The 20,052-nt window shown below is 38.0% G+C and overlaps 1 protein-coding gene and 1 pseudogene across 1 annotated transcript; both read right to left on the minus strand.

Moving 5' to 3' along the window:
- Window positions 1–5,527: 5,527 nt before the first annotated feature.
- LOC149821227 (uncharacterized) lies at window positions 5,528–17,269 on the minus strand (annotated as a pseudogene).
- An 855-nt stretch (window positions 17,270–18,124) lies between these two features.
- On the minus strand, window positions 18,125–19,201 carry LOC149821228 (uncharacterized). The gene has a single exon (XM_089981917.1). The coding sequence runs from the start codon at window positions 19,199–19,201 to the stop codon at window positions 18,125–18,127; it is 1,077 nt and encodes a 358-aa protein (XP_089838043.1).
- Window positions 19,202–20,052: the final 851 nt, after the last annotated feature.

The raw sequence follows: 20,052 nt of genomic DNA on the forward strand, positions 1-20,052 counted from the left end.
TATACTTTATCAAAAAAAAAAGATCTAAGGATCAACGGGGCTCCGCTTGTCTGGTAGGATCAGCTAGTGCACGTCACCTTGTGTTGGGGTGTTGCAAGTTCAAATCCCAATGGTATCCTTGTATAACTGGTAGGGGTATGTCTAACCCCAGCTTGCCTTTAAAAAAAAGGGCCGATTCATACTATCTTGACCATGCTAAACACATCCATGGGATTATATATGGTCCAAATGACCTGCCCCTACGAGTTTCAACTGGGGGGATCAGAACCAGTGGCGTAGCTAGGATTGATGTGAGGGGTGGGCAAACAGGGGTGTAGCAAAAAAAAAAAAATGGTGTGATAGTCGGGGGTTTGGGGGCAGCGCCTTCGAATTTTTTTTTTGAGATAAAATAAAAAATGGCTACAATTATTAATAAAAATCTATTTTATATGGACAAATCAAACTATTTGCTGCAGTCAGGGCTGAGCTGGGCTAAGACTGGGCTTTAAAAAAAAAAAATTAACTGTTTTGGGAGGCAGGACTGGGCTACAGCCCAGTCCTGCCCCCGCCCCCCCCCCCCCCCCGCCCAGCTCCGCCTCTGACCACCAAGATTGGTCGTAGAACCCAGAAAAAGCTTTAAGCTAAAAAATGAATACATTTTTTATGACACCGATGATGACCAACATGCACCATATGCAGAATTCAAGCAAAAAGAGTATAAAAATGCCTGTTAGACAAAAAATACAGACGCCCAATTATTAAAATCTGTCAATGGCCACAGTTACTCACTACAAGAATCCTAGACAATCGAGAACAAGCAATTCACTCACACCAACTATCTGGTAGATAAAGATACACTATCCGTTGCCTTCGTTACATTGATAGACATCCATACCTTGTTTTAGCAGCAGGCACAAAAAGAGAGTCCTATGCACGCACGATGACCAAGAAAGGATCGCAAGATTGACTCTTCCAATGAGGTTGCGCCCAAAAAGGAGGAAAGAAACTAGACCCACTTTCAGTTGTGCCCCAAAAAGAAAGGACCAAGAACCAAATTGAAGGGTTGGTCTGTATTGCTCCTGTAGAATGGATAACTGGATACTGTATCACCAGAGCCACTGGGCATGAACAAAACCCACCCTCAAATTTAGGAGATAAGAGGGTCTTCTTCAAACTACTAGCGATGGTCGCCGGAGATTGGCGAAGGTCCGACTGACTGTGACATCGGTGCCTCGCATCGCCGGAGATTGCAGCAGAGAGGGAGAAGCTCGGAGGGGGGCACCGCCACCGCGGGTTCACCGAAGGGAGGCTGGCAGCACTGCAGAGCACAGGGGTTGCCGGCGAATGGGGTTGTCGCCTTGCCTGTGACAGAAGGGGAACGCCGAAACGAAGGGGCAGAGCTTTAGAAAACTGGCGAGGGTTTTACCCCTCGCCCCTTTTGGCAGGCTCTAGACTCATCGAGAGCCCGGGTCCTCGTCGACTCGGTTTCACGAGTCCCGATTCGACTCGGTTTCCCGAGTCATGAGCCAACTCGGTTTCAAATTTTAGGGTGGGCGGCCGCCCACCCCTCCCTCCGCCACGGATCAGAACCATTGGTGGCATGCAGCAGGAAGTGATCAGAAGAGATAAAATTCTTTGCTCCTGCAAAGAATTGCAGCATCACCAATGAAAATCTTTCATGGCATGTACATTTTAGAAATTACGGTTGAATCCATGGATTCATGTTCTATAGAAAATGAGAGAAGGCGTTCTTCCAAAACAGCTAGAACCAAATTCTTAAATAGTTAATATTCTTTCCCGTAATTCACAAATCAAACTTCTTACTGATAAACCCCATTCAAACAACGATTCTGCAGCACAACCCCCTCTGTAAGCTTACAAAAACAGCTTAAAGACAAACAGTTTAAAAAAAAAAACAAAGGAATCTTTTAGTTTTGTCCCCACTAATATAGCAAAAGCAATCGTTTTCCGGACAGTGAAACTATAAAGCTTTCTAAATAATTGGACTGATATGCACCTTCATGCCTTTTATGATGGGAGGGACCCCATAGCGATATTGAGCACCACCCAACATCATCAGAGCGCCATTTTGTCCCCCTTATGGGGCAGTGGCCGCAGTGCTTTATATAAATCTGATTTATGATAAAGCTGACATTAGACCTTGAAGAGCACGATATAACATTTTCAGTTTCAAACTTTCAAGTCTAGTGTCTCTTTTTTTCTACCATCGCCCAGTTTTCCTCTTACTGGGATCGTTTACAGGGACCTCTCCACTTTAGTTAATACGAAAATTGGTCTAACTTATCCTGTTTTAAAGCTCAGCTTTCTTTAACATTTTACTGTTTACTTCACAGTTCACACCACAACGTTGTTCAAGTCTAAGTAACAGCACCGATCTTTTTTCTTTAAAAAAAAAACACCGAACTTTCAGTGGAGTATTCCCTTGGGATTCAAACACGAGACAACTCAAGCAGTGATAGTATGACTTTACCATCCAACATCATTTCATCTGGTCAGACAGTCTGCATTTCTCTGCAGCTTCTGCTGATTGTTTTGTAAGTCATAAGCACGACTTAGTTGAATCCACCACCAGAGCCTCAGCATCTTCACCATAGTTATCAGAGTAAGAAGTTCACAATTAACATGACCAACTTGTGAATTGTTTCAATCAGATGTGCTTTTTCCCTTTTTTAGGAACCGAATAGAAGGCCTATTATGAGAGATATGAGCACTTGGGCAACCAGATTTGATTGGTGAAGAGGTATATGGAGAAAATTGCGAAATCTTCAATCACAAACCTTTTGTATTGTAATGTTCATTGCATGCATCAGATTTATATGAAATACCAAACCGAACAACAAATAAAAAATTTTTATAAATGTCTTGAGGGACTGTATATAATTTTATTTTCACTCCAATAGAACCTTCTACTTGCCTCTGAATGGAAAGGAATAGTAAGTTTGATAACATAATAAAGTGTTGATCTTGCCAGGCGCAGAATCAGGACAAACAACAATGCAGCTAGAAACAAGTCACAGCTTGGAAAACATATATGGTGCTTGAACCTCAATCACGATATGCTCTTATTAGAATACACCTGAGAAGCTATCAATCACAAAACCAGTATTTCTTCTTCCAGCCTAAATCTAAAGAAAACGATTACTCAAAACTGTGCCAGCCTTTGGCTCTTGAGACAAGCTGATCATAACAAACAAAATTGCTTAGAATACGACTCCCACAGTTGTCATGGCACGTGAGTCACAAAGTTGAATTATCACATTTTACAGTGGTCATGACCACCTCACAGTCTGAATCATGCTTGTGCAATGCAAGGATGTATGCTCTTTTTGAAAATTGATTTGGAAATTTTCAAGTATTTTGAGATGAATTTGATAAATGAGTGAAGAAATAGTTGAATCTAACTTAGAACTTGAGATAGATCAGAGAAGTTCTAAGTTTTTGAAGTAAATCGGAGTTTGGAAGAATAAATCTTGATTTTGAAAAAGAATGATTTGAAGTTTTGAAATGAAAGGAAATGAAGAAGAATGAATGCCTGAGATGGAATTGAATTTAGATTTTGAAGTTTGAAATTGGAATGGACTGAGAAAATCAAATGGTATTTAAGAATAGAAATGGATTTAAGAGATTCAGATTAGATCCGAAAAATGGAACTGAAATCTAGAATTGGAATTGGATTCCGGATCCTAAACAGAATGGGATCTGAGATTTGGAATCCAAGATGGACTTGGGTTCTGGATCCTAAAATGGAGTGGATCTGAAGTTTGAGATCCAAATGTAGAATTGGGTTCTGGATCCTAAGATGGATTTGGATCTGAAGTCTGGGATCCAATGTAGAGTTGGACTCTGGATCTTAAGATGGATTTGGATCTGAAGTCTGAGATCCAATGTAGAGTTGGACTCTGGATCCTAAGATGGATTTGGATCTGAAGTCTGAGATCCAAGGTGAAATTGGATTCTGGATCCTATAAGGAAATTGGATCTGAAGTCTGAGATCCAAAAGTAGAATTGGGTTCTGGATCCTAAAATGGAAATTGGATCTGAAGTCTAAGATCCAAAGTGAAATTGGAGTTTGGATCCGAAAAAGGAATTGGATCTGAAGTCTGAGATCCAACATGAGTGTTGAATCCTGGATCCTAAAATGGATTTGGAGTTAAATTCAGAAGATGAGTCAAGAACTTCCAAGTTTAAATTGAACTAAAAAAATGAAATTTTGAATTTTGAATATACAAACGAAATTTCAAAGTCAAATTAGACCTTGAATTTTTGAATTTGGAATTCAGAAGATGAATCAAGAGTCTCAAAGTTAAAATTGAACTTTGAGTTTGATTAGAGTTTTGAAAAATGAATTTGGAATTTCAAAGTCAAATTGAACTTTGAAATCTGATTTGAATTCGAATATAAAAATGACTTTGAAATCTCAAAATTAAATTGAATTTTGAGATTAAAAATGAAATTGAATTTGAAAATAAAAGGATGAATTGGATTTTATAAGAATTGAAGATAGATTGAGGAAGATATTTACATCACTTGGAGTTTTTGAAAAAGGAGTTTTGAAAATATGATGCAGTTCTATCCTAAATGATGAATGAATTTGAATTTTTGAAATTTGGATTTTGAAAAGCTATTTCATTCTTTAAATGAATTAAAATAAGATTGAAAACATAATACATCCTTGACTATGGTCATTGAATGTATTATATAATAATCTATATTTAAATTCAAGAGAAGAATGAAATACATTTGGTACTTTTATAGAATTTAAAATGAAATGAACTCTCAATATACCCTGACTATGGCCATTGGTATATATTTTGAGTTAATTTTAAGTTAAATTCTGAAAAAAGGAGAAAATATTTAAGGAAAATATGATGAATTTTAAAAACGGATCCAGTGTGGATCCAGTGTTATTTCGTAAAAGATAGAAATCCTAAGTCTTGTTTACATCCCAACTATGGCCGTTGATGTAAATCATCAACTTAGGATTGATTTACCTCTTACGAAATGGTGCACGTGCCATTCGTGTTGCCATTGGTGAGAATTCGAGAAATAAAGGAAAAAATGCATGAAGAACAAGTAATTCATGATATTTACAATGCTCATACATTCTATTTAAAACTGGAAGCATAAGCATTTTTATTTAGCATCTATCTATTACAATCTTTGAACCGAACTTGAAATTGAAATTAACACTCCTAAGTTGAGAGAATACTATTTTCCGCCTATTCCCTGCAAAATACTTGGTTAGTATGATCATAGAGGAAATTTGTATACATCGTATGGATATCAATGGCAAAAGTTAGGATGTCAAGATATAAATGGTGAAAAAGATGGAGAAATGACATTATATACCTATATATGTACATGCATACCTAGATATACGTATATATACATATATATATATATATATATATATATATATATATATATATATATATATTATATATGTGTGCATATATATATATATATATATCATATATGGCATACACTCAATGTAGGTGGATGAGATGGAAAGAGACACTATGATCTGTTACAACCTTTGTGTCCATGCACGCACAGTACAAATAGTTGCCTGCTGTGTACAAGGTGAAGTTGCAATGAGATGTGCTGTTGTAAATGGCACAGAGGTAAAAAAAAACTGTAATGGTGCTAAGATGACTGTGCTTTGGAAAGGTGAGTAATGAGAGATTGATGCATAGGCTAACTGTATCCAATACCAATTAGCAGAGCTACAGCAGCATCAGAAGCATTTCGTAGCCCCATAGCTTTCAGGATATTGCCAGCCATTTTCTGTTGTTCGTCATTCCTGTATCTATCAATAGCATAGGCTTCTAGAGCTTCAATTTTGTTACTCAAAAGTACTATAGCAGGTGGTTTGGACAAGCATAACAAGAAAAACTAGCCAAATTTTGCAGACAAAAACATTTTGCAAAAGAGCAGAACAATAGTCAAACTGTTCAATAATGAAAGCTTTAGGAAGCACATACACAAAAGCAGTATAGCAGGAGTATTCTGTGAGTCATTCTAAAGCTAAAATGCTGAGCTACATTTTCAGCCATGCAGAAACAATAATCAGATAATACTTCACATAAGGAATGGAGAAAAAAAATTAGACACAGAACAAGTTGTTATATGAATTGATAGTACAAATTGGAAGGTTTAAAACTGCTTCATGGAGGAAGCTGAAACAAAATGAAGAGATTTATGTAATATGATAAAATGATAGTGTAAAAGGAAAAAGGTCATGAGTAGCAGGATAGCTGTGAGACAATGGATGGATGATAATGGGAAAGATACATAATAAATCTATTGAGATGTAGCCAATTAACTAGATGCAGAATTAAAACGACTAAGGCAAGATAGCACAGCAGAACAACATGTTAAAGGGCACAGTAACGGGTGACACACTAGGCATTTACAACTAACGAATGCAGAGGTATATATGAAGATGGGTTGATGATGAAGGAAAAAAAATGATAACATATGAAATGTTTTGGTTAATATGAAAGCTGAAGAGAAGATTTGTTCAGGGGTATATATGAAGATGGGTTCAGGGTATCCAAAAATATGTTCAGGGCTAGGCTCATATCAGAGGACAGAATAGATAGCAGAGTGGAAGATGTAAATTGCAAACACATTTAACAGAGACTTGTGGCCAGCTCAACTTCTCAGAGAGGAAGCACATTAAACTGTGATTTTTCATGAATGAATTTAATTACTGGAATATACAGATTTATAAAGTACTGGCTGGTCACCAATAAGCAATGACGATCTCCCAAATTCAAACAAAAGTATTTGGGCTGTTACCAAAGCAAGCCTTGGAGCAGAATACATGAATTCATAAGATGGCTCATGCTTCCTAACTCACCAGAGATAGATACCATTTTGATCAACATGAGAGGTTGCCAAAATATCCATGTTAGGAGACAATGACAATGCAGTAATAGGCACATCAACGTGCATCGCATCTATCTGCCTGGCCAGGATGACATCCCATAATCTGAGACTTCTGTCCATACTCGCAGATAAAAGCCATTTTCCATCTTCACTAAAACACAAATCAGTTATACGATCTGTATGACCCATAAATCTCTGAACCATTCGTACAGCAATGAAATCAAATAACCTTATGACCATATCATCTGCCAGTATGATAAACTGAAAGAACCCAAAATGCAGAACAACAAGCAATATAGGTAATGATCTAAGAGAAGATTTCACTGATTATAATAAAGGGGGGGGGGGGAGAGATAATCTTGGCAGCTGAATCGTGAACCCCATCGATGATTTCACAAAACTTTGAAGCATCCATAAATGGATAAGCAGAATGGCGTTCAACTAAACAATCAGATGTAAAATAAAAAAAAATGAATGAAAAATACTAAGGATGAGAAAAAAGCCATCAGAAATTATGAACCTCGAAAGTAAGATGCTATGCTAAATTGATCATGCAACAAGTAGAAATTAAACATGCTAATAAAAAAAAAACTGGAAATATCAATAAGACGCATAGATTGTAAAGGAGGTGGCATTTTGAGCCATCAAGCATGAGAATAACGAATTCAATATCAACATAAAATAAAAAAAAATTCAAAATCTATATTGCTTCATCGGGTCGGAATAAGATTTCGATCTAGGCAGGGAATAGCAAACAAAAAAAAACTGGACACAGATTTACTATAAATTGGCATAAATAACGGGAAAAGGAGGGGGGATAAAATGAAATGAAGTAAAACCGACGAAAAATATGTTGGAACGATAGTTCCGTTTGCTGTAGCACAGAAGAGGGGTTGGGGTTGCTATAAGCAATCCAACACCCTCGATAATGCGTTAATGGGGTAAAACAGAGGAATCTAAGGAATTAAAGATGAAAAAAATAAGACTCTTACCAATTTCTTTGCTTTTTGACTGAAGGATGAAGGAGGAATGCGATCGGAAGGCCAATGGTAGATTATGGATGCTTGGTGGCGCTAATGGATGCCCATGGAGAGGTAGGAGACCGATGGCAGTGGAGAGGCAGGAGACGAATCCCCTCTCCCTCCTGCGTACTCTCCTTTTAAAGGGGAAGAGGAGCATTCGAGAGAGATTGTTGGTTGAAGATGAGGGGTTGAGGGAGAAGAAGTTTGTTTGAAGATGGAGGGTCGGGCTGAGAGGGGAAGTGTGCGGGAAAGAGGCCGTTGCCTCTTTTCCAAATTTCCAAAAGAAGCCCCCCTTGAAATAACTTTTGTAAAAAATGGTTCAAAAGGAGGTTTTTGGCAAAAATTCAATTTTCAAGTTTTAAAACCATTTGCCTTCCTCAATTTTTTGATTTTTATATTGCTTTTCCATTTTTTTGTATTTTTGTAGTAGAAAACTAAGATTTTAAAAGAAAACAAAGTTTTAAACACTAAATTTTTGTATTTTTCTGAGAAATATTTACAAAAGTATTTTTCTGAGAATTTTAGTCCATTTCGAGAGAATTTTTTTAGAAAAAGGGGTTTTTGACCCAGGTTTTGAGAAAATGTTCGAGTTTTGACACTCGAATCGAGGAATACAATATGATGGATCCAAACGGATGTCGAATGGACTGTCCGAGCTATTTAAAGACTATTTTTGGTATTTTCTATAATTTTAATTTAAAATTTGAACAAGGAGACTCAGATTTGGATATGGAAAATGGATCCAGATCCGAAATCAATTTAAACATATGAAATGAATTTAATTTCAATAAAACTTGAGAAATGAACTAGAATTTAGATTTGAAATGACTCATTTGCTCAAAAAATGAATTTAGGGGCAAAAAGGGAATATTTAAAAGATTTTGAAAATTTTGGGGTATTCATAGAAGGTTGTCATGATATCGGAGAATCAATTTGGTTTTATGCCTGGAAGATCAACTATGGAAGCTATGCATCTTCTTAGACAACTTATTGAGAGATATAGAGAGAGGAACAAAGATTTGCATATGGTTTTTATTGATTTAGAGAAGGCATACGATAGAGTACCTAGGGATGTTCTCTGGTGGACAATGATGAAGAAAGGTGTTTCTCTCAAGTACATTAGTATAATTAAAGATATGTACAAAGAAGTAGTAACCAATGTCCACACTTATGGAGGGGTGACAACCAATTTTCCTATAACGGTTGGGTTACATCAAGGATCTGCATTAAGCCCTTTCCTATTTGCTATAGTGATGGATGAGCTTACGAGATCAATTCAAGAAAATGTGTTGTGGTGTATGTTGTTTGCTGATGATATTGTTTTGAGTGATGGGTCTAGAGCTGAGGTTAATGCTAAGTTAGAATTATAGAGACAGACATTGGAAGCAAGAGGTTTTAAGTTGAGTAATAGTAAGTCAAAATATATGGAATGTCAGTTTAGTAAGCAACGAAGTAGTGATGGAAGTGTAGTGAAGCTTGGTGAGCAAGAAATATCGGTGGATGACTGTTTCAAATATTTGGGATCTATCATTCAAAAGTATGGAGAAATTGATGGAGATGTAAATCATAGGATAAAGGTTGTGTGGATGAAATGGAAAAGTGCAACTAGAGTGTTGTGCGATCATAGAATGCCATTGCAGTTGAAGGAAAAGTTTTATAGAATGACAATTAGGCCTGCTTTACTATATGGTACAGAATGTTGGGATGCCAAGAGACATCATATTCAAAAAATGAGTGTAGCTGAGATGTGTATGCTTAGATGGATGTGTGGAAATATAATAAAAGATAAGATTCGAAACGAGGAGATACGTAAGAAGGTAGGTGTTTCATCCAATGAAAATAAGATGAGAGAGAATCGTTTACGGTGGTTTGGACATATTCGGTGAAGGCCTAATGATGCTCCAGTTAGAAGGATGGAGAAATGAGAAAATATATTAGTTAAAAAAGGTTGGGGTAGGCCTAAGAAGACTTGGATGGAGATGATAGGAAATGATATGAATGCTTTGTACCTTACTGAGGACATGGCATTGGATAGAAATGATTGGAGGAGAAAGATTCATGTGGAAGACCCAAAATGATTTTTTTTAGTTCATATCGCTGACCCCAATTGTTTTGGGATGAAGGTGTAGTTGTTGTTGTTGTTGTAATAAATATAATAATTGTAATCCCAATTCATACTTAAATAAATAAAAATCCATAAATACAACATAAAAATCATCCTTATTTATTGAAATAATTACCAAAAAATTATGGATATTACAGTTACTTCGACTATGATCTAATAGGATGGGCTTTCATTGTACCAGACCTTTTGCAATATACCCGAACTAAGGTTCCTAGTACTACAAATGGGTTACAGGCCTCCTTGGCCTGCCACTGATACACCCAAGTTGATGGCTTCTAGTACTAGCGGGAGAATCTATAGATCCAAAATATTGGATAAATTGGAGGATTTTGAAAATCGAGACAATAAAACAATGACTCTATAACCAAAGTCCTAAGAGAGGGGATAAATAAGAAAGAGCAACCACAAAGCAAACAATATCCCAAGCATGATGATTTTCTTGACTCGTTGGATGTTGATATTTTTCCAAAAAAATCTAGGTGTCATATAAATCTCCAATGAGTTTTTTTAAGTTACTTTCTTAAATCTATAACAACAAAGCAAACAAACAATTTACCTATTGTCTCTAACTAGGAAATGAGAAGGAAACATACAAGAAAATATTATGGTTTTGTATCCAAAACAATTTATACGTAAGCAAACATGATGAATTGGATCTTTGAATTCGAATATGGATTTTATCTAAAAGGTATATTCGAGTCCAAACACCACACACAACACAAAAAAAGTAGTAAATGTAGACACAAATTAGAGGAGTGAGGGCTCCGAAACCCAAAGAAAATCCAATCCAATTCGATAATGGGTTTTTTTCTGAAATACTTCTAAATCAAGAAACATAAGTAGACTTTGCTACTGAATTTAGACTCTGAAGATGATACAAGTCAGTAAAACTCTCAACAGAGAAAAGAAAGCAAATAAAAATATATTTCTAATGACATATGGCATGCTATAAACTGACATACAAGTGTCGAGATATGGCTCCAGAAGCACTCCTAAAACAAGTGTTGAATAGGCACTGTTGCCCGGATTTCGACTAATGCTACTTATTTTTCTTCCACTTGCACTGAGAATAAAAAAAATAGAAAAAAAGACAAAAAAAGGAGTATGTTAACTTTCAAACACCACAATAATCACAACGATCCAATGAGCAGTTATGGAGATAAGCCTCCAAGAATGCATGCTGGTCGACTGTTTCACTGCACAAAGAAAATACTGTAGTTCGATTTTGAATCGAGAAAATGAAAGCCAAAGTATGCCAGACAAGATGATGATGTAGAGAGTTTGGTGAATTCTCAACTTTTATTTAATTGTTATTTGTTTGTTTACTATTTTTTGTTTTTTACTTCTAAGATGATTTGTGCTATTTGTTTGTATTACTCTTTAAAAGAAATTACCAGTGTTTATATTTGTAAAAAAAAAAAATTATAGTCAATGGCGATGATATATATCATCAACTTTTTAAATATAATTGATGATATTTATCATCAGCTATTTGAACATATATGATTTTTTAATAGTCAATGGCGACAATAATTATTGTCGACTTTAATGTATAATTGATACTATTTATCATCGACTTAAAATAACATAGCCAATGATATTTATCGTCGGTTTTAAATAACATAGTTGGCGATATTTATCATTGGCTATTTGAACAATATCATTTTTCAATAGTCAATGGCGATGATAATTATTGTCGACTTTAATATATAACCGACGATATTTATCATCGACATAAAATAATATAGCCAACAATATTTATCATCTGTTTTAACTAGCATAACCGATGATATTTATGTTTGGCTATTTGAACATATATGATTTTTCAATATCAATATGATGATAATTATCATCCCTTTTAATGAAGAATTAACGATAAGTATTATCGTTGATGTTAAATAGAGTTGATGATATTTATCATTGAATTTAATTACTACAGTCGATGATATTTATTTTCACTTTAGGGGTAACATTACCGATGACATCCTAGAGCTGACCGTTTAATACCAACTATATCCATCATCGAATTTATTTTTTATAAAATGATGATATATAATTATCATTGAAAATAGTAATATAATTGATGGTAAAAAGCTGACACATTTGGTGATGATATTTATCATCATTTATGTTATTGTTGACTATAAATTATATATAACTGATGATAAATATCGTCTGTAATAACGTGTTTTCTTGTAATGCATAGTGGTACCAAATTACTTGCAACAAGAAATTCAAAAAGTGAAGTGAACGCATCTCAGCCCCAAGCCTAGTATGCTTAGGCTTCGTTCTCTCACCTTTGATGATGGAAATTGGTAACATGACTCCAAAGCATGACATCACATCACCAATGATCTGAATTCTCTATAGATTTGTGCTCCATATAAAGGAAAAAACATGGTTAAAATAGGGAATGAAACAGGTTTGGGTATATGATCGGATTTTTGTAATCATTATTTTAAAACATTATTTTATCATTGAAAGCGTTTTGGAAAATCACCAATCAAGTAATAAAAGTGATTTTCCACATAAGTGGTGAGTCGAATCGATCAACAGAGAACGAGATACACTTAGATTAAAACTAAATATTGTATTTTATTGATAAATAACATGTTTAATTATAGAGAATATTACAATGAAATCAAATTTGAACAAGAACGAAAAAGAAACACGCAGTGACTTAAGCCCGCGAGTGCAAGGGCATTTTCATCATTTAACTGATGTGACGATCGACCACTGGGATGAATTGCTCTTACTGCAACTTAATATCATCGGTGGCCTCTTCCGGTAATCCAAGGATTGAAGGGGTGCAAAGAGAATGGTTCAAGCTCTAGAGAGGACGTCCTTCAAGCTGCTGGAGATGCTAGGTATTGATTTGCTGCTGTCGCACATGCTTGGGTTGCAGCTGCAGGGGAAGTCACCGATTGAGACAAGGGGAAGAAGTCGGCTAGAGTCCGGCCACCTACGAGTTGCAGACGATGTAACCAGTAGGTGAGACGCTCCACGCTGTTGCACCTGCAAAGCACAACTCAAAACAGGTAAAATCCATTTAGCACAGCAAAATGAGAAGGAAGGGAAGGAAAGGGCGGTAAGGAGAGGACGATGGAGCCTCCTTGGTCAAGACAGCCGACCACTCGGTGATGGAGGAGATTGTGGAGAGAAGAATGAAATGGCGTTGGAGAAGACAATGGGGAAGAAAGAGGAGAGAAGGGGAAGGAAAGTGGCGAGCTGGGCGGTGCATTTCCCAAGGCAAGAACCAGGCATTTAGGGTTTTGGGTGGTTTTTAAAGACAATCTCTCAAATTTTGGTATTTCCAAAAGAGAGATTAAAAAATTCTTAATTGCTAGGCGCCTAATCTGAGGGTTTTTTTTATCAAATGTTTTCTAAAAAATGTAAATGGGGTGAATTGGGTTGGATATTGGATATTTGGTATTGATCCAGGGCCCAGATGGTCCAATTGGATCTGTTTTTGACCCATTTCGCCATGAGGTCTGACCTATTTCACTAAAAATGTGACATCTCTCCCGTTTTAAGTCTGATTCGAATAAAATTCGAACCATAGCTCAATGACATCTAAATGCATCTAAGTGTGAGTTCTAAACCTATAAATGATGTATTTATGAAAAAAAACATATTATATTTATGAATAATTAATGCATCATCAAATACCCCCATGCTAGAATAATTGCTAGTCCCTAGCAATATACCCTACCCTTGCAATGAAGATATGGACTACCCGAATAAAATGCAAACTTTTCATTAAACAACTAACTCACTTTCGTAGGAATCACGCTAAAAGCCCTTTTTGAACCCCTGGGTTACCCTAGTGGACGATCAAGGTCTCGTGAGGGTTTGCAGAGATGCTACCCACAAACATCAGAAGCCATGCAAAAATTCAAAATTTTCTTCTAAAATACTAAGCAATTCCATAAATCAATTGTAGCAAACATTTCATGTAGTTTTCATTCTCAGAACATGATTAAAATTTTTATGCCTCCACGATAAAAATCTTTCTTTCACTTTTCTAAAAAATGCATTTATCTATGATTGTTTCTCAGAAGATCGTATATTGTCATGCTATTGTTCATTTTTCATCACTTGTATCTTTTTCTGCACAGTCTTTCATTCTACTTCTAAATAATGACTTTTTTTTTTATTTTTATTCAAGCTCTCATTTTCTTTTTTATTGGATTTTTAATTTTAATAATTTTTCAATTCTTTTCTTTTCTTTTCATTCGATAGCTTGCGTGTGGTCTGCTTTTGTGCCTTGTGCAATGTTAATGTCTTCTTATACCACTATCTGTATGTCGAGGGTGTTAACTAGGCACAAAAGTGACTTCCTTTATTTATCCTTTTGACATGAGATTCAGACACTTTAACTTGTGTCTGGTCTCAGATTCCAAGACTCATGAAGTTTTCACTCTCCTTTTCGGGTGGAATTCAAATGCTTTAACTAGTGTCTAAACTCACCTTACTCGGGATTGTGAAATTATCCAAACAACCTTACGCAAGCTCTTTTCTTTTGAGCTTGAGCTTTTTCTTTATATTTTTCATTTACTTAGTAGTTTATTTCAAACTGTGCATACTTATACTTTGTGATTCAAAATTATCTTTTTACATTCAAATACAGTATTTTCTTTGAACTTCACATAAATACTCTCTTTTTAGCTTTGTTCAGAAAAAATTTTCCTCATGGGGCTTTTAAAATTTTTTAACATGTCAGATTATGTCAAAAACATCCATATATGCTAAAAAAAAAATCTGAAACACCTAATTTATGAGTTTTAGCTACTAAAACAGGATAAATAAAGGAAATAGTGTGTATCTACTGACCCCCCCTCCCTCCATGCTTAAATGACACTGTCCCTAGTGGCATGCAGAGATATAAAAATGCAATGTAGATGCACACTGAAAGAACTTGAAATCACGACAGGAGAACTGATAGATACAACCTGATATGCGGGGCCTCTTGAGTTGATTCTTGACTGGATCATGCTCCACCACTAGGCATATGCCGATGCTCAGTTTTCAGTTGACCTAATCAATTGTTTGTTCTCAAGGCCATGTCCTAAATCCAGTAATCTATACTCGTACTTAACGATCAAATAAGCCAACATGATTTAAATCAAATGTAAGCTTATCAGAAATCAAATAACAAAAATAAATGCTGAACTGAAAATCCTAATTCTACTATGTACATAAAATACATTTTTTCGCTCGGACCCTAGTTATTTGTGAGATCCTAGACCTCGCGCTCACTAGCCTGTAAGACAATTAAAATGTAGGGCTTCAGTCTTTGCCCATTAACCTTGAACGTGCAATTGGTGGGTGGGTCGACTAGAGTCACTACCCCATGCGGAAACACTTCTTTCACAGTGTAAGGCCCATCCCATCATGATTTCAACTTACCTGGGAATAACTGCAAGCGAGAATTAAACAACCACACCTTCTGCTCTGGCTCAAACACTTTTCTGATAATATGTTTATCATGAAAGGCCTTAGTGCGAGCTTTATACAACTTGGCATTATTATATGCATCATTCCTGAGCTCTTCTAGTTCAGTGAGCTGCAGTGCTCTCTCTTTGCCAGCCTAGGTCATATCAAAGTTAAGCTTTTTAATTGCCCAGTATGCCCTGTGTTCCAATTCTATAGGGAGGTGACATGCTTTTTCAAAAACCAGACGGTATGGGGACATTCCAATAGGGGTTTTTAACACAGTCCAGTATGCCCAAGGAGCATCATCTAAATTCTGGGACCAATCCTTGAGGTCCGGGCGGATTGTCCGCTTGATTCCCCTATTAGAAACCTCGACCTGTCCACTGGTCTGCGGATGATGAGGAGTGGTGAACCTATGATTGACAGAGTATTTTCTGAGAAGAGAAGCTACCTGTACGTTCCTAAAATGTTTTCCACCATCACTTATCATCGCGTGTGGCACACCAAATCGACTGAAAATATTATGCTTAATGAACTTAAGCACAACGCTATGATCGTTGGTCTTGGTTGCCACGACCTCGACCCATTTGTACACGTAATCGACTGCCACTAAAATATACACATTGTCGAACGATGGTGGGAATGGGCCCATAAAATCTATGCCCCAAACATCAAAAATCTCAATAATTAAGATCGAGAGCAAGGGCATCATGTCCCTCTTGGACATGTTCCATGTCTGCTGACAACGGATACACTTTTTGCAGTATTCATGAGCATCTCTGTGGAGTGTGGGCCAAAAAAATCCAAACTGCAAAACTTTTGTAGTTGTCTTCCTGCTACTAAAGTGCCCTCCACAGGCTAGCGAATGACAAAAACTCAGAATGGACTCATACTCTTCCTCCGGGACACACCTCCTAATGATCTGGTCCGCACAATATCTGAATAACTCTGGTTCGTCCCAATAATATTGCCTGACTTGTGCTAAGAATTGCTCTCGCTCATTCTTAGTCCAATGTGCAGGTATATGTCCCGAAACCAAATAGTTCACAATATCTGCGAACCAGGGCAAATGTGATATTCCGACGACCATAATTTGCTCATCGGGAAAGGAATCATTGATCGGCCTTTGATCCTGAGTGGAATCCACGATCAGTCTTGAGAGATGGTCTGCTACTATGTTCTCGCTTCCCTTCTTATCTCAAATCTCGATATCAAACTTTTGTAGTAGTAGGACCCATCGGATGAGCCTCAGTTTGGTGTCTTTCTTGCTAAGAAGGTACTTCAATGCAGTGTGATTAGAATAGACAACCACTTTTGAACTGAGAAGATAGGACCTAAACTTGTCCAATGTGAACACTACTGCGAGCAGTTCTTTCTCTATCATAGTGTAGTTCATCTGAGCATCGGCCAGAGTTCTGCTCGCATAGTAGATCACATAGGGCTTCTTATCAATCCTTTGCCCTAAAATGGCCCCCATCGCATAATCAGAAGCATCACACATGATCTCAAAAGGAAGCATCCAATCCAGAGATCTTAGGATGGGCACAGTGGTTAAGGCCTCTTTGAGTATCTCAAAGGGTTGATCCTTTGCTAATAAAGAGCAGAGCGATCGAGAGATTTTGCTAAAATCTTTGATGAACCGCCTGTAAAATCCAGCATGCCCTAAGAATGAACACACCTGTCTAACAGTAGTGAGCGGAGTCAATCGAGAAATTGACTCCACCTTCGCTCGATCGACTTCTATCCCTCTTTTGGACACAATGTGTCCGAGCACTATCCCCTCTTGGACCATGAAGTGGCTCTTATCCCAACTCAACACTAGGTTTGTCTCCATACACTTACTCAGTACTCGAGTAAGTTTATGGAGACATTCCTCAAATGAAGATTCATAAACAGAGAAATCGCCCATGAAAACTTTCATGACATCGTCCACCAAGTCAGAGAAGATAGCAATAATGCACCTCTAAAAAGTTACCAGAGCATTGCAGAGCCCAAACAGCATACACCTAAATGCGAAGGTGCCATACGGACAAGTAAATGTAGTATTCTTCTGGTCATCAGGGTGGACAACTACTTGATTATATCCTGAATAACCATCTAAAAGGCAATAGTAGCTCTGTCCAGCGAGCTGCTCTAAGATCTGATCAATGAATGACAACAAGAAGTGGTCCTTTCGGGTCGCAACATTCAACTTCTTGTAGTCAATACAGACTCGCCACCCTGTGGTGGTCCTCATCGGGATGCTCTCCCTCTTCTTGTTTTCTACAATAGTGAGTCCCGATTTCTTAGGCACGACCTGAATCAGGCTGATCCACTGGCTATCATAAATGGGGTAAATGATTCCCGCATCCAACCACTTAACCACTTCGTTCTTCACCACTTCTCTCATGTTGGGATTTAGCCTTCTCTGCATATCATGCACCGGTTTGGATTCTTCATCACAATGAATCCTGTTCATGCAAAATGAAGGGTCTATCCCTCTCAAATCTGCTACCCCCCAGCCAATCGCTACCTTGTGTTCTCGCAATATGTTGATCAATCTACGCTCCTGCTCCTCAGTGAGCTGCGAGAAGATTATCACAGGCAGAGTCTCATCGTTTCCCAAATATGCATACTTGAGTGAATCCGGTAAGGGTTTCAACTCAAGTTACGGGGGAGACTTTATCGACGACCTCGCTGGGGTCTCAGCAAGCAGTGGGAGAGGCTCAACATGTGCTTTCCAAAAACGGGCACCTAAAAATACCGAAGACACATCTACAGTATCCCTAGAACTATCTTCTACTGTACAATACAAGTCTAGAGAGTCATCTGCCATGTATATCTCGGGATGTGCTTCCACTAACTTTTGAACAATATCTACATGAAAGCACTCTGCATCTCCCATTGGACCCATCATGGCATTGAAAATGTTCAACCTAACCTTTCGATTGCCAAACAACAGATCCATGGCTCCAGTTCTGCAATTAATGCACGCATTGGCAGTCACTAAAAAGGGTCTGCCAAGAATAATTGGAGTCTGGTGCTGGCTGTCAATTCCCTCCATGTCGAGAATGATGAAATCGACCAGAAAATAAAAATCATCTACTTTCACTAGCATGTCTTTCAAGATACCTCTCAGCACCTTGACTGGTCGATTGGCTAGCTGAAGCGTAATAAGGGTCAATTTCATTTCTCCTAGCCCAAATGAGTCATAGAAGTATCCATGCAGGATGTTCATGCTTGCTCCAAGATCGAGCAGAGCACGTTTTATCTGGATGTTTCCTATGGTGCACGAAATGATTGGGGCTCCAAGGTCCTTGAGCTTTGTCGGGGTCTGGTGCTGCAACATCGAACTCACATGCTCAGTGAGATAGACCTTGGTGGGAACTTTTCCTCTAGATTTCTTCTTCTGGGTACAAAGTTCCTTCAGGAATTTGGCATAAGCCGACACCTGCTGGATGGCATCAAGCAACAATAGGTTGATCTGTACATGTTTGAAGATCTCAAGCATGTCCTGGACCTTCGTGCCTTGCTTTTCTTTGCCAAGGGGAGACTCTAACGCTTTTGGATAGGGTGACTTGGGAATATACATCGGGGGGTCCTCCTCTTTGTGAGGAGGCTCACCTCTATCCTGAATCTGAATTGGGGGCAAGGACTGAGCCGCAAGGGGTGATCTAATCGGTTCTGGATCTTTTGTCCTTGAACTGCTCTCGACGTGATGCTCACGTCCGCTCCTAAGAGCCATCACAGCTTTGGTCTATTGCAGTGAATCTGTCATGTACAGGCCACTAGAGTTCAACTCCTTGCCCTTAGGGTTTGTAATAGCCTAGCTCGATAAGCTACCCTCAGGCCTCCTACTTAGCGCCTCCGCTAACTATCCCATTTGTGATTCTAGTTTCGTTATGGATTGAGTATATGAACTCAGGATCTGACTGCACTTCTCAAAAGCATTTTGATTAGAGGTTTTCACTTTCTGGAATGCTTGGAGAAGCCTCTCCTCGAACGAAGTCTGTGGGGCAGACTCTTGTGAAGACTAGGGAGGATAATGAGTGGCTTGAGAAAAGCTCAACCTTTGAAAAGTCTAAGTGAATGGAGGTGGCCGAGTGGGCGGTGAGGGAAGGCTCTGGGTGGAAGTCTGAGGACTCTTCCACAAAAAATTAGGGTAATTATGCCACCCCGGGTTGTATGTGGATGAAAATGGGTTGTTCAGGGGCCTGACATAACCCTGAGCAGCCTGAACTTGCTTCTACACAAATTCAGAGTACTTAGTTGCCAAAGGGCACTCAGTAACAACATGCGTCAGACTGACACACAATGCGCACACTGGATATGATTGGGGTTGCGGTGGTCCCGAGAGGAGTTGGTTCAGCTTCTGAGAGATCATGTCTACCTTGCTTTGCAACTCGATAGTGGACCCAACTTCAAGAACACCAGCCTGCTTTAATCCATTGGGTGTGACTTTCTCAATGTGCGAGGTGGAGGCATGGTGTAATGAATTCTTGACAAGAGTATCAAACAAATGCCAAGCCTCATCCTCGCTTTTCAACATGAATGTCCCCCTGCAAGAAGCGTCAATCATCTGATGATTTCTATCAG

This window comes from Nuphar pumila, chromosome 12 (genome assembly GCF_984573655.1).
Source record: "Nuphar pumila chromosome 12, dmNupPumi1.hap1.1, whole genome shotgun sequence".
NCBI classification, from domain to species: domain Eukaryota; kingdom Viridiplantae; phylum Streptophyta; class Magnoliopsida; order Nymphaeales; family Nymphaeaceae; genus Nuphar; species Nuphar pumila.

What these genes read in the sequence shown, in the direction of transcription:
- LOC149821228 (XM_089981917.1), bottom strand. Translation starts at nt 19,201, where the DNA reads ATGGCTCTTAGGAGCGGACGTGAGCATCACGTCGAGAGCAGTTCAAGG.